This window comes from Oxyura jamaicensis, chromosome 15 (assembly GCF_011077185.1).
Source record: "Oxyura jamaicensis isolate SHBP4307 breed ruddy duck chromosome 15, BPBGC_Ojam_1.0, whole genome shotgun sequence".
NCBI lineage: Eukaryota > Metazoa > Chordata > Aves > Anseriformes > Anatidae > Oxyura > Oxyura jamaicensis.
Genome location: NC_048907.1, coordinates 11,309,672 through 11,334,826, shown reverse-complemented (window position 1 = coordinate 11,334,826; position 25,155 = coordinate 11,309,672). Strand labels below are relative to the sequence as shown.

The 25,155-nt window shown below is 42.9% G+C and overlaps 1 protein-coding gene across 21 annotated transcripts in view; it reads left to right on the top strand.

Moving 5' to 3' along the window:
• Positions 1-22,378, top strand: part of FBRSL1 (fibrosin like 1) — a 514,295-nt gene extending 491,917 nt beyond the window's left edge. For 10 of the 21 annotated variants that reach the window (XM_035340845.1, XM_035340841.1, XM_035340842.1 and 7 more), the window contains 11 exons: positions 1,938-2,173; positions 4,334-4,384; positions 5,308-5,403; positions 8,789-8,860; positions 9,462-9,500; positions 10,379-10,450; positions 11,774-11,906; positions 15,923-16,000; positions 17,652-17,735; positions 18,762-19,002; positions 21,054-22,378. In XM_035340845.1, the coding sequence (XP_035196736.1) occupies positions 1,938-2,173; positions 4,334-4,384; positions 5,308-5,403; positions 8,789-8,860; positions 9,462-9,500; positions 10,379-10,450; positions 11,774-11,906; positions 15,923-16,000; positions 17,652-17,735; positions 18,762-19,002; positions 21,054-22,287 (2,336 nt within the window). In that variant the 3' untranslated portion in view covers positions 22,288-22,378. Of the gene's footprint in view, positions 1-1,685; positions 1,847-1,937; positions 2,174-4,333; positions 4,385-5,307; positions 5,404-8,788; positions 8,861-9,461; positions 9,501-10,378; positions 10,451-11,773; positions 11,907-15,922; positions 16,001-17,651; positions 17,736-18,761; positions 19,003-21,053 lie in introns of all 21 variants that reach the window. The other 11 variants (XM_035340848.1, XM_035340849.1, XM_035340830.1 and 8 more) reach the window with 11 other exon arrangements.
• The last annotated feature ends 2,777 nt before the right edge of the window (positions 22,379-25,155 follow it).

Below are 25,155 nucleotides of genomic sequence, written 5' to 3'. Positions count from 1 at the left end.
CTTCAGGCCTTTTCTTGTCCTGACAGAGGCCAGAGTTGTGGTGCATTGCTATGGGCTGGAGCCAGCTGCAAATCTATCAGTCTGGCTTCAAGTCTCTTAAAGAAATTGGATATCAGAACACTTAAAACTGCCAACTTGCTTTTATCTCTCCCTCCAGAAAAACATAAAGTGGATTATCTTGATGCTAACAGAAGGATTTGGTTTCTTCAAGTCATGCCAGATTTAAATGCATAAACACACACACATGGAATCATATTCTTATTTTCTAAAGATGTTAGGTCTTGGTCCTAAGTGTTTTCAGCCTCTTTTTTTTTTGAGGTGAGCCCATTATAGATTCTTTTGGTCTAGTGCCTTAGTCTTTAGTATCACAAGTATATGTACTTTTTGCTCTCCATTTCTGTCCATATGTAAATATTATTATTATACAGATTGTAAAAGTACACAGTACCTGCTCTTAGTAGCACATAATTACTCAAAAAGCAAATGAACTAGGCATCCAAAATTTGCCTTCAGAAGTGACTTTCAGTAGGATGAATACTTCCAAGTGGTAGCAGAGACCTTGAAATTCTAGATCAGAGTGCCTATCTTTGAAGATCTTAACAATGTATTTGCAGAAAGTCATTTAGATATTTTTAGTGTTACTCGAAAAACTTTAAGTGAAAGAAATGCCTGTGGAATATGGAATAACACTTCAAAGTGCATGTATTCATTTGACCCTTTATATTCAGTGCTGCAGCTTAAAAGGTAGGTTCGTGTAAGTTCAGTAGTGAGTAGGTCAGTCATGAATGGGCGCGTGTCATCTGCAGCTGGTGACAGTGACACAGGTTGCTCTCAGCTTACAAAACATCTAGTATGCTGGATGCTGACCACGATTTGAAGCTCTTAGGCAAAATCACAGATGAATTTAATTGATACCACCAGGCATTTCTGGGCAAGCGGACGTTTGTTCTTAGTCTCCTCAGTCACATCATTTCTAAAGTGCTGGTGCCTGCCATTACCCTAAGCTATGTTCAGATAGGGTGTAATTTGGTTATTCCAGAGGAAGCTGCTGAGGAGACACCACTGGTCCTGTGGTGGAACATCTTGTTCTTGCAGGTCTTGAGCCAGTGCAGTGTCTCTCCTCTTCCTGCTGATTCCTCCTCCGTATTTTCTCATAGGAGAAACGCCTGGAGGCAAGGACACAAAAAATGACAATTACAGCCTGCTAGAAATTGAGGAAATTGACTGCTTAGTATTTAAGACTTCAAAAATAAATATATTTTAAAAAATTGCAAAGAAGGCTTCAGTTTATGGGATGGACGTTCCTGGTCACTGTTTGCATGTCCTGGGGCTGAGAAGGGGGAGGGCGGCACGGGGACCTGTTGAGAAACAGCCGTCAGAGCAGGTAGCTTCCAGCCACCCAGGCCCATCGTTCCCTCACTGCCTTGTAGCCCTGGTCAGAGTGGTGCCTTTCAAGTATGTATATACGTTAGCATAATGTGAATCAGGCCCCACGTCCCTTTTCAGCACACACATATGCCTCCGAATTTTAAAACCCTCGAGGAACCAGGTCGGTACGGGCGTTTTAAGCCCCCGGGGCGCGGGCGGGGTGGCGGGGCGGGGGCGGGGGGCGCGGGCGGCCGCGTGCTGCCGCCCCGATGATGTTTTCTGCTGTGATGACTCATGGTGTTCTCTCTTGCCTTTAGATACCAGCCTGTTGATATCATTCAACCAACCAATCATGTATTGCCAGCCTCATTCGGGGATTCTGATTGGTACTTTGTCACAGGCATCTCTCTTACCTCCACCAATGAGTCCTCACGTAGAAAACCACCACAGCATGACCTGCAGAAACAGGGAATGCCAGGTGAATATTGACTCTTTCTCCTCCGTCTTTGTGGTACTCACAGGCCCACGGGCCTCTGTGTCTTTTTTTTTTCTCTCTCTCTCTCCTCTAGATCACGAACTGCTCAGGCAAGAGCTGAACAACCGGTTTTTGGTTCAGAGTTCGGACCGGGCCGCTGCCTCACTTGGCCCGGTGCCGCTGCTGAGAGCGGAGTTTCACCAGCACCAACACACGCATCAGCACCAACACACCCACCAGCACACATTCACTCCTTTTCCATCCAGCTTGCCCCAGACGCCGCTCATGCCGCCCTCTGCACCTCCCATGGTGCGTACCCCAGCCCAAAATGTGAGGATAAGTAGAGCATCTCTGGTCAAAAAGCCTAACCCACTCTTGTCAAAAACAATAAAGCAGCAGTCCTCTTCATTTCAGCCAGGTGTGCTGTCCCTGCCCCTCTGACGAGGCCCTGGAGAGGCAGGCCCAGCACTCCCTCTTTCCATCCACAGCAGGCCCCAGGTGCCCCCAGGGTGCAGATACTGCACCCGAGAGACAAGTCTGGAGTCCCCGTAGTTCCGTTCCTGCGTTCCCTCTGGGTACTTCAGTTCCCCTTCCTCAGGGTCACGAGCCTTGGCACACCAAAACACACAAACAAGGACACCACAAATCGGTGGCCTCTGGTACAAAACGCGTCCCCACAGCTGCAGCGCCGTCCGTTCTGGGGCAGAGTGTGCTGGCGTTTCTGGAGCTCTCACCATAGCTCAGCAGCTCTTCTGTTTCATGCGAGTGATGTCCCTCTTCCTCCTAATTCCCTAACCTATATCGATGTTGGCATTTATTATTTGGCTGCCTCAACAAGCACTAATTTGTGCATGGCTGGTTCTTGTGGAAGAGATCCTCCTGGCCATGTAATAAGCTTTAGTCTTCTTCCATTGAAGCTGCTTGTAAGACAATGGGGCTTTGCTGCAGCTGTTAAAAAATTGTTAGAGATCTGCTACAAATGGATTTTGTCAGTACTTTAAAATGCGCTCTCCTATTTCTGGGAATTACTTTGTTAGGCTGAAAGAACAAGATTCAGCTTTTTTCCCTCACGGTTTCACACTGTGTCTAAAATGTAGCAGCAGCCATCTTCTCCTAAGGCTAGCAAAAGCAAGGGCTAACAGCAAAAGCAGCATTTGGGAAGGACTACCAAGGATTCAAGGAACATAATGTTTCTCACTTTTCTTTCCCACTGTTGATTGCCTGATGACATTCTTGGGTTGTAATCTGCTTAGCAGTGAGACAATTAAAGTAATATCCTCCACTCAAAATGCAGCCCCAGGTGTTTGCTCAGTGTACTCATGTGTGAACACCTTTTCCTCTTTTCTTGATCTGCGTAAAACAATCTTGAAACTTCTCTCAGAAATCCCCCGTGTTATTTAAGAATCCTGATATCTGATCCTGCCAACAGCTCCCTTCCCTCCCACCCATGCCCCGTTGATGTCAGCTTTCATAGCAAAAACAGCTTGTAAGGCTCTTTTGTTATATTTCACTCACATCTTCTTATATTCCACTAGATCAGGTCTGCTAATCCCAACACCAGAGAAGAGTGTTGAAATTTACAGCTGCATGTGTTTGGTAATTTATGGTATTTACACTGGAGGGGACATGGCTCCAGTAATAACTGTAATTAATAAAATTACAAATCTACTCTCCTGCACGTAGAGGAGTGCGAAACAGCAGCTGACTTGCTAAATAAGCAGCTTTTCATGGGGTCCTACAGCTCCCTTCCCTGCCTCCTTCCCCGCTCCCTCCTCCCTGCAGAATGTACATATTGTTCTAAAATGCAACATATATATGCTTCGCTTTGGCTTCCAAGGTGGTACAGGACAAATGGTCATGAAAATAAATACGGGGCACAGACTGCACACATGGAGGTGTTAAAACCCCATGCTGGAAAGGCAAAGGTTAACAATCAGTTTTTCTCCAGGGAGCTCTCTCTTTTGCAGAAGAGGGAGAATATAGAGATATTTGTGCATCTAAAGCAATTAAGCCCTTTTCCAAACATTGTTGGCACTTAGAGGATCCCAGAAAACAGGGAGCAGGTATTGGTAAAAATTGTGGTCTAATGGAAACCATCATTCCCCATCTAGTCTGTGACCTGGTCAGTGCTCCAGGGGCAGATCCCAGAGCTAGACCTGGAGCTGAACTTGCCTTTCACTGCGCTGCAGATACCAGGACTGTTCTCTTCGTAGTGAAGGAACCACATCACATAGTGCCTGCTAACACAATTCTGCAGCAAGACTCAGCAGCACCCATTGCAAGCCTGGGGCTAGTGCCCTTCTGTCCCTGTTAGCTCTGGGAAATCAGTCAGCTCCCCGATGAGCGAGTATGGAATAATCAGTCAGTTCTGCTCTGTTAAATGCTGTGCAGATGGGTCATGATGATTTGTGTTGAAATCCTGATGTGTCTGTTACTGTCAAAAACAAACTCACCTGTTTTCCTTTTTTTGTTTTTCTCTTTTCTTTCCAGTTTGACAAGTACGCTCCCAAATTAGACAACCCTTACTTTCGACATTCCAACGTGAGTGCTTATTTTTCTAGGTGGTGTCTTTGTTAATGGTTCTGCTTGCTCTTTTGCTTGTTTTTGATTGATCAGTAGTGTTTTGATTCATTCATTCCTAAAGCTCTTTTTTTCTGTCTTGATTTACTTATTTTTTAAGGTACAAAATTTTCTTTAAGCTTTTTTTTTAACCTTTGTCTACTGCATTTCTGCTGCTGTGGCTCTGTATTGCTGTGCCTGGGATGGCAGGGAATGCGCAGAAATCGCTAAATCAGTGGTCATTGCAGTATCTTTGCAGCTGGTGCTTCTCACAGTGCAGCAGCCCAGAGTGCATGGCTCTTTCACAAGATTTTGCTCAGGTCACAGGAGTAAGTCAGACTGGTGGTTTCTTCCTGGTGCTCCCCACTGCTCCAAAGCACAAAAACTCTCTATGTTTTGGGACTTGGAAAACTGCTGTATGTGCTCAGGAGAGGCCTAAGCAAAACTTAACCCAGCCCACGCAACTACAAGGTGGTATGCATGTTGCCCGTGGTTAGTGTGCAATACAGCATCTTGTGGTTCTTTTTTGCTTTGAGAATGATACCAGGTCACATTCCAAAACAGGATCAATTTGTTTACTACTGTAGAAAAAAGTTAACCAAAAGTGAAGATAGAAACCAAATTAATTCCAATTCCTCCAAGAATGGTGAACGTTCTGTGCTTCCTGCAATAGTTCCATGACTTGTAAAGGCACACTTCTAAAGCACTATTAAGAAAACTCATCAAATGAGTACATTTCCCAAGTTTTGGCTTTGCTCTTAAAAAAATGTAAAGCAAATTTAGTGTGTATTTTCACCATGGCACTTGTCCGACACAGTACTATTTTTGTATGTGCCAGCCTTGGCACCTACCTCCATTATTGTTCAAGTTGTCCTGTGACATAAGCATCTCTTTTTCTTTTGTAGTTCTTTCCAACCTATCCTCCAGCAATGCCTGGAATGCCACCCATGCTTCCACATTCAGGTCCCTTTGGGTCACTTCAGGGAGCATTTCAACCGAAGGTACAAACTTCTTCTTTGAAGGCTTTGTTCTTTTGCTGGGAGAGAAACTGTATTCAGAGTCATGTCTCTGGTGATTTTGTAGCACATGATTTAACTAGCAGAAGTGCAACACAGGGTTGGAAGCAATCACCCCACAGAGTGAGCATCCTCTGCACAAAGCGGCCAACACTTAAGCAGAAGTTCTCTCTTGGCACTACAGATTGTTCCTTGGAAAAGGATGTAGTGGTTCACCTGGGAGGTCAACTGAAACTGGAGAAGGATACAGGCAAATAAATGCATTATTTGATTGACATATTTACAGCTAATAATAGACCAATGAGTCCCAAATCATTTTATAAATTTAACAGACTGAGATTGCAAAAGATACACTGTGTTTATTTCCAGAAAGAATGAGAAATTGACTGTACAAGTGTGGGAACAATAGGGAGAGACTGCTGTAAATGGGTAGAGCAATTTGAAAGAGCTGAATTTTTATTCCCAGCTCCAGCACTGTCTGACCTTGGGCAAGTTGCTTAAATCTTATGTTCTTCAGCTTCCTCATCTATAAAGTTATCTTTATAGTGGGTTTATAAGGGTTGATTAATGCCTGCAAGCTTCTTTGAGATAGTGTTTGAAAGGTGCACTGCAAATGTAACGTATCATTACAACTAGCACTGATTGGCATTTGGAAATGTTGCCATGATAACCACCATTTTCAGTGAGTTCTGTGATGTGCACTGTTTTTTTTCTCCCATACTTGTTCTTATTACTAAGTACTTTAAAATGTGCAGGAAGTATTAAATCCCTCCAAACAAAAAAGGTATCTATATAGCATTTGTTTGAAAATAGAGCATTTATTCCACTTGTAAGGTGCCATATGTTTATCTTCCTTACATACAGTGGTATTAGAGATTTCTTATCTTGAACTGCATCTCCATAGAGCCCTGCTACTGTGTTAGAGGACATTACGAACCTGCACTATAGCCTGTCCTTTTCTGTTTGCAATTGCGTGGTCCTTTCCATAACCATACCAAGGAGGTCTGTGTGGTGTGCTTTCCTCAGCAGTGTCACCCACAGAGTGGAATTCAGTAATCAGCAACCACTGCAAACAAGGCCTCATGCAATCTTCCCAATTCATTTCATTTTTTCAGTGGAACCTGGAGTATTTCCTCAGTGCCCACTGAATCCTTTAGATTATTTTATTTCCTGGATAATTGGCAAATAGCAGAGCCTTTAAAATGGCCTTTTTTTTTTTTTTTTCCTACAGTAGTGCTGCATGTAATGGCTACAGACAAGGAAGAATAGCAGTTGCCTCTAAGCAGAGGGAGCAAGAGGGATAGAACATAGATAGCCCTTGCTGGGATTGTTGCAAATTGTTGCTGTCATTGCAGGGAATGCGAGGGGGTTCCTACAGACCCCAGGTTGTCAAGATCTGAGTTTTCCTTCTCAAGAAAAGCTGCACAAATAAGGTGGAAATGGCAAAATTTTGCTCACGTGAAAGTAGGGTTCAGTTTTGCCATAAGGCCACTGTTAATAGTTTGTGATACACCAGCAGCATAATTTGGCTTCCATCCTCACTACAAAGCTTTATAGATAATATCGCCCTGTAAAATGCCAATAGACCAAAGAGATTGCACAGCAAGAAAGAAAACGTGAGCACAGACCCCTTACATTTTTAAACAGTACTTAGTGCTGTATTATAACAAGCCTTTAATTCATGTTAATGATAGATACATAGAACATTTTCTAGCTTGATTTTAAATATCACAATGTCACGATCTGGTGGTTAATCACTAACATCACTTGATCTCTGGACAATGCAGTATTTACCTGCAATCTTAACATCCCCAAAAAAAGGGTGGGGGGAGAGAGAAGAAAAATAATAGGTCGAAAACTGAATCTGCCACTCTGGCACATTATTTTCCAGTTTTCTAGAGGAGGAGTTGAATTGCTGGGCAAAGCCACTCAAGTCTGTTGCATCGTTACTGCATCATTTTTCCGTGCTCTCTCCCTCCCAGGCTGTTTGACTAAAGCCTTCATAAACACTCCAGACCCGATGACTTAGTTTTGGCACACTGAGTCCTGCACTTTTGCTTTCCATAGCAGAGGTCTCGGTTCTGTTTTTCCCCTTCCTGTGTCAGTTGCCTACAGCTGTGTGTGTAAATCCACTGCACATAAATCCAGGCTGACGGTAAACTCATTTAGTTTCCCGAAGGCATTTTTCACAAGCTAAGAACTTGAAAAGGTCAGAAGTATTCAGTTTACTTTGCTGGAGGAAGCTTTCACATCTTTCTCCAGGGGACAAAGGGACATGATGACACCATGCTATATTAACATGTTGTGATCTTACAACTCTTGCTTGTATGATAGCTGTAACTTATTTGCCACCTTATATATACCTCAGCTGTCAGACAGGCCCCGAGAGCTCGGATCTGCCTGGGGAACTTGTTGACTTACCTACACGCACACAAGAATCCTCTTTTCAATGAATCTGGAAGTTACGTAGTCATTGACAAATTAAAACCACCCACACCCATGATTTTACTCATTCCTTGCACTGTTTGAAATCTACCATAATTTGACCTGCAATGTGAGCCCAGTAACCACATGGGGAATGAGGTTTCACCCCTTTGCACTCAGCTGTGTGGAGGCACCAGGTGCAGTTGCTCTGGGAGTGGGAGATGGATGAATTCCAGAGCGAGAAGACGAACGAGTTCTTGGGGATCGTCTAGGACAGGGCAACAGGTGGGATCCGGAGGAGGAGGAGGAACAGGGATTCATTCAATGAGGTGTTTAATTCTTGCTGGAAAATGATGGGATAAACAATGCAAAGCTATAAAAGACCCACAAGCACCTTCTAAGGTTTCTCATTTTGTCTTGTCGAAGCAAATGGATGGGCTGTTGCCTTTGTAAGCATTGTGTCATCTCGCCCCGGTTGGAAAAGGGGCCACAGTCCAATAGGTGGAATATGGGGCTAGGAGCGCTTGAATTGTTCTGTTCCTGACTGTGATACTGGCTGCTGCCTGAAACATGGAGGGAATCAAGCCACCTCTCTCGTTTCCTCTCCTACTGGCTGCCTGTTTTGTCTAAAGAAGAGGCTTCTGGGGGCAAGGGACTGTCTCTTCCCATCCACTTGCATACTGCATAGCACGATGGGGTTGGGATTTCAACTGGGGCTTCGAGGTGCTGCCGTAATAATGTTACCGCTGCTAAATAATGATAGATGACACAGTGGTTAAACGCTGTTGGCTGTCGGTAAAAGATAACATTTAGCACTAATGTAGCAATATGCGTGTTCAAAGTACAGTATAAACATGGACTAATTAATGCAATTAACATCTTATAGAGATGTTAAATGTATGCTGGTATAAAACAGTTTTATTCACACACTGTTCTTGTCTTGCAGACTTCAAACCCTATCGATGTAGCAGGTAGACCAGGCACAGTCCACCATACACTGCTGCAGAAGACTCCAGGGGTAGGCAACAATATATATCCTTCCTTTGAGCTTATCTGGATTTACAGTACACACTGATTGTTGCTTAAAAAAAAAAAAAAAGAGAGAGAGAGAGAGCAGCTGATAAGTAAATTTGCCTTGTAGACTATGAACATGAAGTCAGGACAGAAGTTTCTTTTTCTGGTGAGACAACAGTAGCCTCCACCAGTCATGAATACAAAGAGAATTATTGACTTCTTTAAACAGAGTCAGAGGGAAATGAGGCAGGAAACCCTTTCAAGATCTTTACCCAAAGCATCACTTGGAGAGTAGTTTTCTGCACTCTTTTTTATGCATGCTTTTATTTCAGAACAATTATAAAGTTCAGGAAATCATGGGTACTATTCAGATGCTGCTAGGAAGCTGCTCTGTTTATCATAAAATTTTGCTGAGTTTGGTGCAAGGAATGAAAGAGAAGTTTTAAGCCTGCTTTAAGGTCTTAAGGTTTTCCTTGTCACAGGGGACTTGTCTGGAACATTCCTTTCTAAATGCTTTTACTTGTTCAGAGGAAGGAAATTCCCCACCTTTCTGCATATGGGTAGTTTTAGAAAGACTGATGGTTTTATTTCTGCTTTTTCCATAGGTGTCAGACCCTTACAGGCCTCCAGTAAGAGTAAGTAAGGTTTGTGGGGGATTTTATTTTTATACATATATATATAATATATATTTAAAATATTGTGCATGTGTTTTGGAAATGTAACATGTCTGGTAGAAAGTTTCAAGCTCATCCTTTATTTAAAGCAGTGTCATAGTTAGCTGCTTCTGATTAATAACTTTGAGGTTGAATCCCAACCATATTTTGCATCCATTTATGGGCATTAATAGTTGACAGAATGAAACAAGGGTCACAGAAATAAATGACTATGAGCCTGGACAGATGTTCACAATTGGTCAGATTCATAGTGGCTTAGGTCAATGTGTTTTATCTGTGCTTCTGATGTTCCATAAGAACACTATAACACTATAGTGGGTGCTGCAGATCAGCTGAGAAACAGCAACCTATTCAGCTGAGGCACTGCTCATCCCCGGTGCTTGTTTGTCAGTACCCTTTTCCTCCTCCAATGCAAGCATTCATAATAATTGCTCATGAGTTAGCCTGCAGACTGTGCAGCAGGGATGAATGAACAGGGCTCTTTTCAGAAACAGGATGGTTAACTATCAGCTCCTTTCTCTTCAGCAAGTCATACTGTTCTCCCCAGCCATTTATTTCAGTTTATGAAGGAGGGAGCACAAGTATGAGAGAGCAAGGCAGGGATTTCAGGTCTCCACGAGATGAGGAAGATATCCCACATTCTTCCTGTTTCTTTCCTTCTTAATTTTAACATCATCAGGTGCAGTATAGAAGAAAAAAAAAAAAAAAAACATGTTGATCACCTATCATGCCATTTCAGCACTCAGCTTTTCTCATTGCTTAGCTGACTGACAGTAAGGGAAATGAAACATTCTATCTGATGTAGATTGCTAACAAATTAATGTAAATTCTTGCTCTTCCCATTGCAGAAACCTGGGAAGTGGTGTGCTGTTCACGTACAGATCGCCTGGCAGATCTACCATCACCAGCAAAAGATAAAGGTAATTCATACAGTTTATGGAACAAAGGCAAGTCTTCTGACTTCCATGTTACATTTTAGTGACTAACGAGGAGGAAGCAGTTACTGCTGGTGATCCTTAAGCTTGTCTGCGTTGATTAACTAACACTTTTCGATCCTTTTGATGTTTATTCTAGCAACTATAAAGTTTATCTGAGAGCAAAGGAGTTAGGTTGAAGGGTAGCAAAACGAGCAGGAGATACTAAGTGTACAGACAGAAAGAGAAGAAGAAAGGGAAGCAGATGGATTTGCTCCAAATCCATTTTTTTACAAAGCATACATGTTTAATGTCATTTCCCTTCTGTACTAGTACCTCCTGTGGAATATGGAGTATTACCCTAATAAGAATGAAGTGACTTATACTGTGAAGAATGTTTTACCAAGTGTAGAGCAGGCAAGTAGGTTCCTGGGCTTTCTGCATTGACGTGAAGATTGGGGAGCAGAGGGAGTGGCTTAGAAACTCCAGAGGTAACAAGACGTAGGTACGCTGGGGTGCTTTTACAGGCTCAAAGCTTCCTGTGGCAGGCAGAATAGCAAATAATACGACTTCTGTAGAGTGGTGTGTTTTTTTCATAGTTCCTGCTGTAGGTTTTTGACCTGTTAATGAACATTATTAAGTTTTTAAGTGAGTAGATCATAACTAGTGTCTCTAAAAGTTGCGTGTGTCCTTTTTATTGTTAAGTAAATACGTCATCCTTAAGCTGTATATTTGTCAAGAGACATACATGTCTTCGACTAAGGTGCAGTTCCTCAGGCTGACCATGCTCACTTCTATAGGGGAAGAATAAAAATAGCCTCTGGAGGAATCTCATAGTCAGTTTTCTTCATCCCTCTCCTCATGCCTTCATGCTGAGCTGTGCTGGCTGGAGGAAAGACAGTCTAGGAACGTCTCTCTCTTTCCAAACTGGAGAAGCAAAACAGACGAGTCCGTCACCCAGCTCCCAAGGCTTCTGTCGGCAGCTTTCCACCTGCAGAATATTTTTTGTTAGGCTGAGACTGCCGACTGATCCTGCTGTGCAGCGTGCTCAGTGTATCATGTTGCATGCTCCAGTGTGTGTGCTGAGGGGCTGAGAGCTCACTTCAGACCTTATTCATGTGGACGAGGCAGGCAGCTGAGAGGCTGTGGAGTGAAATGGCCTTATAGATGCTGTCAGAGCACGGCTGCAGTACGTGACCAGAGACACTGCTGTCACTCTTACTAACTCTCCCTGGCAGTGCTAAGCAGGAATGAGCCTGAACTCCCTCTCTTTTCTCCCTTAAAAAAAAAGGAAATGCATAATGAGACTGCTTTTGTATCATTTGACAGCAAATGCAGCTGGATCCCCACAAGCTAGAGATAGGTGGTAAACTTGACCTGTTCAGCAGACCTCCTGCCCCTGGCGTGTTTCCAGGCTTCCATTATCCACAGGACCTTGCCAGGCCTCTGTTTTCTACTACAGGTAAGGGAGGATCATCATTTGTTGCAAAAAAAAAAAAAAAAAAAAAAAAAGTCAATGTATTTAATGTGTGTCTCTACAGCTATATATGCCTCATTAATGGGAGCAATATTCAGAGGCGTGTGGAAGTACTGGGGACAGTTGTGGGCTGGGCTCTAAGAGCAGAGCCTGTGTTCTCTAGTACAGGTTCCTCTGTGCATCTCTGAGATTTCAGTAGTTGGCTCTTAAAGTCAGGTCTGTGCAGCTGGTTCTTATGTGCCTGATTAATTGACTATGGAGTGATTTTAAAAAGCAATTTTGACAAAACACTTGAAAGTGTTTCCCTTGCGTAGGATTGGAAATGGCCCTGGTTTCTTCCACGCTTTTGTATTTGCTGTGTTCTTCTTCTTAGCTCCTCCATTCAGCAGGTGGTGTTTATTTTCTGAATACGTATTTTTTTTTGTAAAATGGAAAACTACGATAGCAACATTGAAAAATATCACAGAAGGTGTATTTGTAAAGCATTTGTTTTCTAAATGTAAAATTCTCTTATATGTTAGAAAGTGCAGCAGTCTCTAAGGCTTAAAACAGCATATTGATTTTAAAAAGAAAAGAATTAACTACAGTATATGTAGATAAATTGCTGTGTCATATGTTGAAGAAGTAATTACAATGAGTCCAATTACAAAAGTTCAGAAAGCTTCATGCGCTGTTCTTGATGTCTGACCACAGGAGACTGCAACTCTGACATTCTGGTTTTGGAGGTCACAGGTGCTACTCATGTTGATGTCCTTCTACCAGATGTTTTTGTTCTGTTCCAAGGGCCTAACTCCCACCTGGACTTAAACAGATTTTCTTTCTTGTTTTGTTTAAGATGCTTAAGTCAGCCTTCAAAGTGGGCTGTATCACTGCATGTGGTACAACTTAGCCCCTTAGGTATGTAGTTCACTGACAACAAATACAACTTCCTATCCTAACTCTGCTTTTATGAGGCAGTATTGCATCATTATTGTTGAAGTGAATGAGATTAGAAGAGTTACAAGTTTTGTCCCAAGCATGACATAAAAGCAGCAGAGTTGAATCAAGCTGAAACCGCAGTGGGAAATGCCTTTTGAATGCGGATGTCAGACGGTCTTCAGGAACTCCAGTAGTGGTTCAGTCTTTCAGCCCTTATTTGTGGATGGAAAATCTTAAACATCACGTGCAAGTTTCCACCACATACAATCATTGCTGATACTAGCTGTATGAATGCTTCCCTGAATTTTGGTCTTTTGGTCTTTGGTACTTGGGTAGCACAGGGCCAAGATATATATTGCGTCTGCTGGAAGCATAAGCACAGCTGATTTACAGACCTCTGCCTGTTTTCCTATAGCAGCTGTTTCCTTAACACTGTCTTTAGTCTGTCCTGTCTTGTCATTACAAGATTCTTGCTTCATGGATGGTTTTATTACTCAAGACTATGCTGGACAAAGTGTACGCTAACAGGCAAAAACAGTCTGTTGAATCAAAGCACCAGTCTAATTGGTGTCTTGAGCTTTTCTTCTTACAAAGATGCAAGCATGGCTTGCTTCTCCATTCATAAAAGCAGGAGGGAAATAGTATGGAATAAATACATTAAAGAAGATAAATTAATAAAAAACTCTTGCTGGAGAGAAACAACCTTACAGCAACTTGCCCATGAGTGTATTAATCACAAGAGCCATTACATGGTAAATCTAGGTAAAGAGTGCTATCAAAGTGAACAAACATTGCAGCAGTAATATATAGATGAATAAATCTTTTGCTCTGCAATATCTGAGGCATTCTTTTCACCTTATCGAACAAGCATGTCGTTGATGTGAATCATGGGTTCTGCTGCATTGCCTAGTTACTGTGGGAGACATAAGTTATCTTAGGGCCACCTGTCTTCAGGACGGATGTTCGGCTGCCTGGCAGATGCTATATTTAATAACTACCTGACAGCCTGCAGTGCTGCTCCTGGCTTCCTCCGGAGGATTTTTTATTATCAGCCCATGTAGTTGAGTTTGTAAGCCGTCTCCTTTGAAGAAATCTCCCATCCATTATACACCTTCTGAAATCTTAAAGGATTAGAAAGATGACAGTCTCCATCCATCTTGAGGCATTGGAGCAGTCAGAATGTTTATAGATAACTTCAGGTCTCATTGCCATGGTCTCTCTTAAGTTTCCTCAGCTCATTTTCTGGCTGCTTAGGTTCATGGTGCCCAGGCTGGTGAGGGATGTGCAGCGCTGTCTCCCTCTCAGGCTTTATAGTCTGCTCATGTTCAGAACATGAGTGCGTTTCACAATGACTGCCTGTTACTGGACTCTGTCGCCAAGTAAAACCAGGTACTGGACTGACCAACACCTCCATAAAACCCTGTTCAGGCTTTGTTCAGGACATTTTCCCCTATGTACATTGATTTCTTTCCTCTGTTTCCCTCCACTTTTGCTGTGACCTCCTATAGTGTTATCAGCACCAATTATATATGGTAGAACCTTTGATTTAGAGATGAGGGGCAGGAACTTGCCAGAGCAGGTCTGTCACCAGTGGAAATCATTCACATGGACAACAGACGAGGCAGAAAACTTCGTGATGAAGGGGACGGGAGAGCTTGAGCACCAAGAGGAGAAGGATCATAATCCTTTTTTCTATAATAGAAAGTTACCACTTCAGAAAGCAGTGACTGGGTAAGCCAGCTGTTAGTGAACAGCCCGTGTTCATGCCCGGTGTGACTGATGACGTTTGCAAGAGTCAGCCTCTTGCTCTCTCCTTTTTACCAACAGAATACAAGAGAAGAGCACTAAAAAACTTTATTTAGGTGTTGGTCTGTTTTGCACGTGATGTAGCCTGTCCTCAGGAAAGTGCTGCTTCTGTCATTGATTGGAATTACTAGTTTCTAACAAAATGAGAGTTAATGCACAGGTATGGCAGATTTGTTTTCTGCAAGGGAGGCAGAAGTTGTGTTGCATCCAGACAGGATCTGAAAGTTACTGTAGTTGATAATTCAGCTTTGGCTGTAGTATGGGAAGTCCTGGCACAGAGAAGGCACTGAAAGGATGTTCACAGCCTAAACATTTGCAGACAGCTGGACTTAGTGTAATGCTGGAGCCACAGAAACATTTTGGTGCATACGTCTGAAACAAAAATATTAAAAACTAGATTGCAGGTGCATCCTGAAAATAATCTGTACTGATCTTAGGGGGCTAAAGCCAGGCCCAGGAGATTCTCCAAACACACTGTCATTTGCAAGATATGTGGGAATTGATCTTCCTCCAAAACCCACGTATCCCCATGCCAGGTGACACCAGTGCTTTTCACAAGTTGCAGTTGCAGTTTGGTGTGTGTCCCCCTGCAAAAGAAGCAAGTCTTTCATTTTCTGCTCTAGTTTTCCTTTATGAAGGCCACCTGAGTATGGACTTAGTCCACCTTGAAGTGCAGGACAAACCAGAATATTTTCAGCCCATTCTTTCACCTTACCTCAACCAGATGTAAAGCAGTGTACTAAGCAGCGGTGTTCCTTTCCCCTGGGGCAGCATGGCACCATGGCAGTAGGCAGTGTTCAGGAAAGGGAAAAAATATCGCAGGGGAGGGCTGTGGATGCAGAGACAGATGTGAGAGCAAAGATGGGGCTCTCGTGGGAGAGGCATGATTGATGTTCCCTGCGTTGCTGTCATTAACTGGTGTTTCACGTAGACTCTAATCAGTCACTTCCGAGCACCTTCTGTCTGGGTGCGTAACCTGGACTGACCCTGTTTAGTGTAAACACAGAGTAATGACTGAAAATGCCAGACAAAGAGATTCACTGCCCCGTTATTGCAGGTGAGCAGCAACACTCAGTGAAAGGTCTCCTCCTGCCTCCTAGTGCTGACAGGCTCCTTCAAAGAGCACTGAGAGAAATCCTGCCCATAGCCATTTGGGGTCCGCCCTGTCCCACCCATGCTGTTTAAATCTGACCTGCACCTTTGCATCTGGTTCTTGAGTTTGATGGCCAGGACCTCTGTCACTTGCTACTGAACTAAAAAAGGATCTTGTTTCCCAGGTGCGACACATCCAGCCACCACGCCCTTTGGTCCTTCACCTCATCACAGCAGTTTCCTGCCTACTAACCACTTGGCAGGTAAGTGTAAGTAAGCCCTGCCTTCACCTTTATACGTCTGACCCAGTCCTGGCTCTCAGCACGGTCCTGCCTGAGGCACAGTGGCAGTATCAGAGGGAGAGGATTAAACTTTCTCAGGGATGAGAAGCTCTCTCAGAAGTTGTCCCACCCACACCAGCTTCCCAGCACACCCCCTGTGATCTCCTCCAAAGGAGAGGAGCAGGATTAGCAGACTCTCCCCTTTGACAGAGCTGGGCATTGCACGGCACACAAGCTGAAACCTGACCTGTAGAGCCCTTCTGTGCTGCTGAATGTGCCCAGGGAAACAGGATAAATTTTATTTCAAAGGTACCTCAAACAAGTCACAGCTTAAAATGGGCTCCTCCCATGCCCTTTCTTAGCTGTGAAAGTTCTTGGCTAGGTTCTATATTAAAGTTCAGTGAACGGTTCCTGGCAAATAGCTGTTCTGCACATTTTTCCAGTCTTTCAGTTTCCTAATTGGCAGTTCGTAGAGCCTGATTTTCTCAAGTTTCCTCATTTTAAAAGCTCACAAGAAGCTCATTGCCAATTAAAGTTCAAGTTCTGTTGGTTAATGTTTTAGTAACACTCATTCAATCAGTACATGCAGCATCCCACATGACCCAGTAGACTTCTTCCTGTTGCAAATACCTAGATTTACATCAACTCCTGAACATTCTGTCAAAATTCACTGTATCTCTACAGTCACTCAACTACTAAATACCAAAGGGGAGGGACAAGAACAGCTATTTCAAAATCAGTAAATAAGTGAATAGTTGTTTGTGTAAAAATCAAAGCTATTTGTGCTGTTTGCCTTGATATTTTAAATATAAGAATATGGGGAGCACCTCACCTCCTGTAACATGGCAAGTTAAAGACTTTAAAAAGACAGCCAAAATAGTCAGTGGACAGGAGTTGTTTAGGGGTGACCAGTAGGAGAAAAACAGGTGTCTTTGCACATTTTAGCCCATAGCTATCTTTGGAGTGTAGAAACCCGAGTTGGGCACTCCGACCTCTTTTGATGATGGGTGCCTCCAGTGAAAAAACAGGCAGGACTTTTCACAAAGACAAGTGCCAGTAAGGCTAAGGCTAAGCTATCATTTCCACCACTGTGATCAAGGAAGATATTATGGGAGAGGATTTTGGCACAAACAGACCCACATGCTTAGTTGCTCTATGGATGGATGTCCATAGCAGTTAGTTTAGGACTGTCTCTGTGCACCATTACAAGAGGGTAGAAGGTTGTACATAGAAACAGTGAAACAATGCATCCCCTCAATATGCTGACGCAGGAGCTGCTGATACTCTTCTTTCAAGGCAATTGCAATGCTGCTGCTATTACAGCCGATAAGGAAGGAGAGTTTCGGCTTAGCAGCAGCCACCCTAATTTCAGCTATTCAAACTTAATTTCTAGCTCCCCTCTGACTAGCATACAAAAGTTTATTACAGCACCTGTTTGCAGTGTGAGCACTGAATCCCTTCTCCATTTTAACATGCTGGGAATTTTCTGTGCAAAGAACCTTGCAATGAGAAGGATCAGCTTAAAGTCTGGCCTAATCCTACTTGGATTCAGACCGTTAAGAAGGGGAGGGGTGCATTTCATTCTCCAACATTCTTGGCTAAATGCCTGCTAAATCCCTGTTTGCCTTTCCAGATCCATTTAGCAGGTCAAGCACCTTCAGCGGCCTTGGGAACTTAGGCAGCAATGCCTTTGGAGGATTAGGCAGTCATGCTCTGAGTAAGTACTGGCTGGGTTACTGCAGACAAACATCCCTTCCAGAAAAGCCACATGCTAATATTTACAGCAGCTGGTGGTAGTTTTTAAAGAAGTTTATTTCCTAACCTCCATTCTCCTATCTGAAAACACTGCACCTAAGATTTCCAGGTCTCTGCGGTGGGAGCTTTTCTGCATGTCACAGACATCAATAGCTGTGCTCTGTGTCTCCTCACTGCCGAAGGATGTTGCCTTGTGTGTTCTTAGAGGTGCTGGAGCTGCCTGACCCCGCTGAGCTCTGGTACCCCATGGGCATCTGAAGTAACACCCTTCAACAGTGAAGACGCACGGTGGAACAGCTATTGATACTTCTCCTAATTCAGCATGTAGACTTTCTCTGTAACCATTGTCTGGAGTTTAAATTACCTGTATAAAATGCTTTTACTTCAAAAACATGTTACCTGTAGGCAAGACATGCTTGAGAGCCACACATAAGAGCATGCTTTTGCATCTCATGGTGCAACAGGAATCAGTTGAAGATTGATGGAGGAAAATCAAGTGACTGTTCTAAAAAGCCTACAGCCAAGCTCTATTTTTATACACATACATACGTACCACCAAGTAGTCTGGTTTCTTTAACAAAACAAAAAAAATCCCTGAATCCTCAGCTGCAGGCAGCTGATTGCTTGTAACTACCCACAAATTAAAGTTTCTGCCAGTGAGGGAGCTGAGGAAGAATATTGCTTTTGTGCTGGAACCCTTGCTGGGGTGGGGGGAGAAAAGAAGCTGGGCGTTTTCTGTCACTTCTGAGTTATTCAGATGTATAATGAAAGCTTCTTCCGCAAATAGCCTTAAAAGAGCTGGTGGATCTTCCACCCAGTGCCGGAGGTATCTCTGACCACCTGCTAGTAGCGCCCCCTCACCATGAGCTCCACATTAAAAAAGTCTTGAAAGGACAGCTCTGGATTAATTAGCGTTGTGCAAAATGCATATGTAATTACTTGGTTTTAATTATTTTTAACTGTTCCTCCTCCCCTGCCATTATTCTAGCTCACAACAACATTTTTACTCACAAAGATGGCCCAAACCTGCAGAATTTCAATAATCCCCATGAGCCATGGAATAGACTCCATCGGACCCCGCCGTCCTTCCCAACACCTCCACAGTGGCCCAAGCCGACCGATTCTGAGCGAAGCTCCTCGGTGACAAACCACGACAGAGACAGAGAGCGGGACCGAGAGCCTGAGAAGAGGGATCTTTCTCTGAGTAAAGACGACAGAGACAAAGAGAGGTGAGCCACGTGTGCTTTTGATTCTAGTCTCTTTTTCCTCTGTTTTTTCTTATTTTTTCCTTTACCATCAATTCCCATCTTAAAATCACCTTCAGAGCAAAACACTGCTTGTCTTTGAAACATCTGATAGCTCTGTCCCCGAGATAAGCTCAAGTACTAGTGACACAAAAAGAAACCTCTGCCTTTTAGGATTTGTCCTCTGTGGAGATACAGTAGTCTAGTCTTTACTTCTCCACTATCAGGTTTAAAAAAAACACCAGGTTGAGAAAATGAGCGTCACTGTGTTTTCAGGGTGCACATAGCTGTTTTTAGCAGTGTCCTCTAGGAATGCCATATATTCTGAATTCTTGGAGGTGGTATTGTGATGGGTGCTTTGTAGATAGTCATAGCTCCCATTACAAATATGCTGATGAATTCAAATGTTAGCTGGACATTAACAAGGTAACAAGGTAAAAATGCAAATGCCTGTATCTGGAGCAGTGTGCGTGAATCCATTAGCAAATCTGATTTTAAAAAATTGTACTGTAGGCAAGCCCTTATTAATGATGACAGGACTATATCACCTGAGCTATAGATACTTCATTAGCTTCCAGCTATACGATTTTCGAGCTGTAAAGCTCTTTATATTTCAGACCCCGGTTGTCTCCAACAGGCTACTTCTTTGTAGGTAATAACAGCCTGCAAGCCTTAGATGTGTGCATTTCACTGTGGATCAGGGTTTTGTAGTTTGCCTGGAGTGCTTTTAATGAGCTCTTCAGGCAGTGCCTGTGAACAAGATTATATAGAAGCAATAGGCTGAAAATCATCTTGCTTTAAATGTTAAACTGTCTGACACACTTGTATGGATAGTCATTCAGATAGGAAGCTCCCTTGTTGGCTTCAGCATAAATCATTTCCAAACCAAGGTTACTTCACTTTCAAGAGTGTTCATTCAGGGGTTAACGTCTCTATTATATATCTATTAATTCAGCCAAAGCTATCCCCAGCATCCTTGTTTAGACATGGTTTTAATAAGCTACATCCTTGACCAACCATTAGGACCACAACAGGGAGAGAAATCTGGGGTAGCAAATGTAACCATAAGGGATAAATACCCACAGAATTACCCAAAACACCTCCAGTTTATAGCAGCATGATTCTTACGGCTAAGATGCAAACCCAGCATTAAAAGTAGGCATCAGTGAGCTCCTCAGCTGCATAATGCCGTTCTCTTGATCCCACCATCATACTTCGTGTTTAAAGCGTTTATGCAGGGCAGAGTGCTTCTAAAAGCTGAGCATTATTTATTCACTTAAAGACATGGGAGCAAGTGCAACTAATGGTCTTGATCACAGAGAGAGGTGCAGTTGGAAACATAAAGCCCATTCTCATGCCTTCTTCTAAGCAATGGACATTCTCATCCAACCCCTTGTTCCTCATAGCAGGCCCTCTCCTAACAAAGGCCAGTCATTCATATTCTCAGCCTGTGCAGGAACTTTTTGCTTAAGCACCTAGCTTAACTGCCAAAACTGACGGCGACACAAACTTTACTGCAGCCCCATAGAAAAATATCCATCATGCTACAGCTGCTTCCAGTTGATGAGGCTGTTTCATGAAGGACCTTCATACATTTCTGTAGGCTTCCAGAACAGTTCAGTTCTGGAAGTTAAAAGTGTTATAGCCAAGAAAATCATTGTCTGGCAGCAAGATGTGTATGTATGCATGCAGTAATCACCTTTATTAAAAGAATAAGCTGTCTAGACTTATTTCCGACATTCCTTAGTGAACTGGCCTTTCTCTTAAGGTGAAATGTGCTGCTCTTTCAAATGCATCCCCAATTTAGTCCCCAAATTTGTAGATACTTCTCTTACTTCTCTTTTTTTTTTAAATAGAACCTAAAGGCAGGTAGTTCATATCATTTAGTGCATACCATGGCTATAGCTATAGCAGACCTTTTCAAATTATTTTCTGAGCAACCTCAAATTATGCAACTAGACACCACTATGCACGTCCAGCATCACAAGTATGTTTGTTCACACAAACCCAAGGATGTGTCTGCATTCTTTTTACAGAGACCTCATGGATAAAAACAGACATTCAAACAGATCCTCACCGGCATCAGCTCCAGTGACACATCAGATAAGCAATCTCATCCGCAGCAACAGCCAAACCTCCAGTGATCCTATCAGGCAGGTTAGCCTCGGTGAAAGGGAAAGGTCCAAAGAACCCGAACGAGAGCACCCTGACCGGCTGAGAGAGCCACCCATAGCAGAACACAAGATTAAAGAGAGCCGTTCCCCAGTGAAGGAAACTCCAAGCCATGATAAGAGACCCTCTGAGGACAACACAAAGCCAGTAATCCAGTCTGTATCCCCATACAGCAAACCTGCACTAAGTGAGAGCTTGAAGCTAACCAATCTAATGAGCAAGGACATGGAGAGAAAGACAGAGCTTCCCAGTGACCTCCAGAAGATTAAGAATGACATCAAAGTCAAAGAGGAGAGGAAAGAAGACAGTGATGTGCTGGTGGTAGGGTCTGAGCCTTCGCAACACTCCCGATCAGTGGAGCATCCACCACCACCTACTTTGCATGGATTGTCGTTGCCTCCCTCAATGGCTGCCTCAATGCCTATCTCCATGGGCAGTGTGCACCAGATGAACAACATGAATGTCCTGGACCGCAGCAGAATGATGACCCCGCTCATAGGCATGAATCCTTTGTCAGGAAGAGAGAGGCTGCCACATCCTGGATTTTCTTGGGACCCGATGAGGGACCCATTGCGAGATGCCTACCGGAGCCTAGACCTGCACCGTCGAATGGACTTCCAGCTCCGGACGGATCCCATCCATAGGTTCCCTACCACCTCTGGATTTTACGACCATGAGCGTTCTTACAGAGACAGGGAGCCACATGACTACAACCATGAAAACCTTCTTGAAGCCCGCCGAGAGCAGGAGCGGTTGCGGCAAGTGGAGGAACGAGAGCGCTTGCACTTACGGGAAGAACTTGAGCGTGCCAGAATGCACCACTTGCACTCGTCCCCTATCGAAAGTCACCTGGCACACGTGCCATCCTTCATGCCTCATTTAAGCGGGATGCATTACCCCAGACTGAGTCCATCCACTGCCATGCACAATGGGATTTTAAATAGGAACCCACCAACTGCAGCGCTGAGCGCCCCACCGCCTCTTGTACCAGCGAGCAGCACCAGACCTGCCTCCCCACGCAGGACTACTCCACTCACAAACTCAGAGTCCAGGGACTACTCCCCCTCTAGGAACCCCAAAGAAGTAGAGGCACGATAGTCCCCAACATTGAATTTTAAACTCGCCTGTATATAAAACAAACAACAACAACAACAAAACAAACAGAAAAAACAAAAAAAACACAAAAAAATGAAAAACAAAAAACAAACCTTTTACAAAATGCACTGCTGTAAACTTTTTTTTTTTTATGTAAAATTTGTAGAAGTTAAGCACATTTCCATAAATAATGGGGTCGGGGATGCAGACTTTCCAACAAGAAGGTTGCTGAGAATGGGAATTTAATATATAGGTATTGATTTTTGGTTTTGTTTTTGTTTCTGTGCTAAAAAAAAAAAAAAAAAAAATGAGTTAAAAATAGCAAGTTTGTACATTTTTTCCCAAATGTGAGAAACATTTTTAATGGATTTGTATTTTTTTTAATTTTGTGCTCTTTATTCACTTAAAAAGAAAAAAGAAATTTTTGCTTTTGTCTTTAGTTAAATTTGCATTTAAAAGGCCTCAGATCCTTAAGAAAAAATACCCAGGGTTTCTTAAAAGTATTATTTATGGAAATACTGTAGTTTTACAATCCACTGTGAGGTTCCCTTCTGAGGCCAATTGATCACTTACCTTGGTACTTTGGAACCGAAGTTACAGATATATATTAAAATATTAATAATAATAATAATGTACAAAACTGTTTGTTTTTTGCCTTATTATATTATGCAGAAATTTAAGAGGAATTTTTTTTGACTTCTTGTTTTAAACAAACAAAAAAAAAAAACAGAAAACAAACTGTAAATATTCTGTTAATATAAATGTACACCAATATTAAATTCTTAACATAGGTAGACTTTATAAAAATGGTTTCTAGAACCACTCTGGTTATTTGTTAACATGGTTACAACTCATACTCGTGTCACAGTCAGAAATTCACACTCAGAAAGCTAAGTACGGCATATATACTTCAACTATGCAAGAACTTGGAGGCAGGTCTTAGCGGATGTTGGGGGGAGGAAGGTTTTAAAAAAAAAAAAAAAACAACCCAAAAACAACCAACTTGCAACTATGGAGACAGAATGGAAATGGCATGTGAACAGGAAGAAGAATGATTGTGTTTAACAAAAAAAAAAGACTGAATTTTTTGTACAAACACAAGGGACAGTTCGTCAAGGAAAGAGAGAGACACACGCTCCTGGAAGGGAATTTTGGTTTCCTACTTTTCAAGCTGGCAAAGCAGATGGAACTGGCACAGTACCATGCGGCAGACCCTTTCCTTATTTTTTTTTCCTTTTTTTCTCTTTTTTTGTGTTGTGGGCAGGATCGCTGGCAAGCAAGGACAATTTTCCGTGGACCCCTTGTGCTAATTGTGCAGTGTTCTTATTGGAATCTGTATACAAGACAAAGTAGAATTTTAGGAGTGCAAAAAAAAAGTCTAATGGTTGATTAAAAAAAAAAAAAAAAAGAAATTCTGATATATTATCTATAGTACATGAAGACCATAAGCAAATGTTTGTTTCAGTGTGGTTCTGCCTTGAACTGCTTTTTGGCATGATTTATTTTTTATTTCCAATTTTACTTTTCATCCATATGTAAATTTTGCCATGTTTTACTTGCTGTACCATCCCCCCTCCCTTATTTTATTTTTCAGTGTCCATGTTTTATATATCCTGGGCTTTTTCTCTCTAGTTAATTCAGCCATCCGCTACTATTTTCTTGGCTCTGTAACTCTTGTTTCCCCCCCTCCCCATCCTCCCCCCTGCACCCCCTGTAATTTTAAACATTCAGTTTCCTTGTAGATCAATGAAGATAAATACAACATTGATTTTGGATGAAAAAGGTAGTCGAGTGTTTGTGTGTCATGGCCAGCGCTGCCGACTCGGAGGCTAATGGTTTATCGACAGCGCATCAACGCCCTGGCGCTGCGGCGGCTCGGAGGAAGGGGCTGGTGCTGGGAGAGGGATTTTATTTGGTTTGCAGATCTCTGCTTGAGCCTTTCCCTGGTTCAAAGGGGAAAGGAAGGGGGAAAAAGGGCAGAAAAGAAAGCACAGCCTCTGTGCAACAGCTTGTTTGCAGGGATTGTGCTGCCGGCATAGCTATGGGAGGGTTATAGCCTAAAGCGCTGTTCTTCACGTGTGTGTTTCCATTTGCTTCCCCAGCTTTTTCCGTAGGCTGAGAGCAGACATCTGCAGGGGGATGGAAAAGTGCTCCAAGCCCCCTCGCTCTCAGTAACTGATTTAACAGTGGGCGACTGTGCTTTAACAGCATGTTACAGCTTCTGTTTCTAAGTTTGTGTGTGACTAAATTACCAAGCATAAAAAAATAAAATGAAATAAAATAGCAGGGTCCTTAATCTGATGAAAGGAGGCTTAAAACAAAATAGGCATTAAAAATCAGCACCTGCTCTCCCAGCTGAAATCGGAGGAACGTATAACACATGGTGGAAGTGAAAAGTGTGTTGGACTCAGCATAAAGATGTTAGGAATGCTGGCTCAGGGGGACTGTAATTCTCTCCCTCTACTATTGTCCAACATGCCATCATGCTTGACATCCCCTCTAACACAGGCCTGACTACATGAACCTGCCTAACCTCTATTAAAAAGGCTCCATGGCTGCATCTTCCCAATGCAGATAAGTGCGAACAAGGGGGCTGGTAGTGCACGCTTCAAAAAATACGAAAATGGACTGTACCCTCTGGAAGCATTTGGTCCACGTAAGATTTGAAAAGTGAGCATTAAATCAATGCCATGCTACCATGGCATTCCTGACGGATTGCTTATTGCAGCCACACTGGTGCCAGAGGAATTCATCATAAGTGATGTTGTGGCAGTCTGAATATTAAAAGAAAATCAGTGGTTTGCCATTTACTGTATTAGGAGGCATTGCTCTTACACTTTCTGAGGATAACCCATCAATAATGCTGCACTA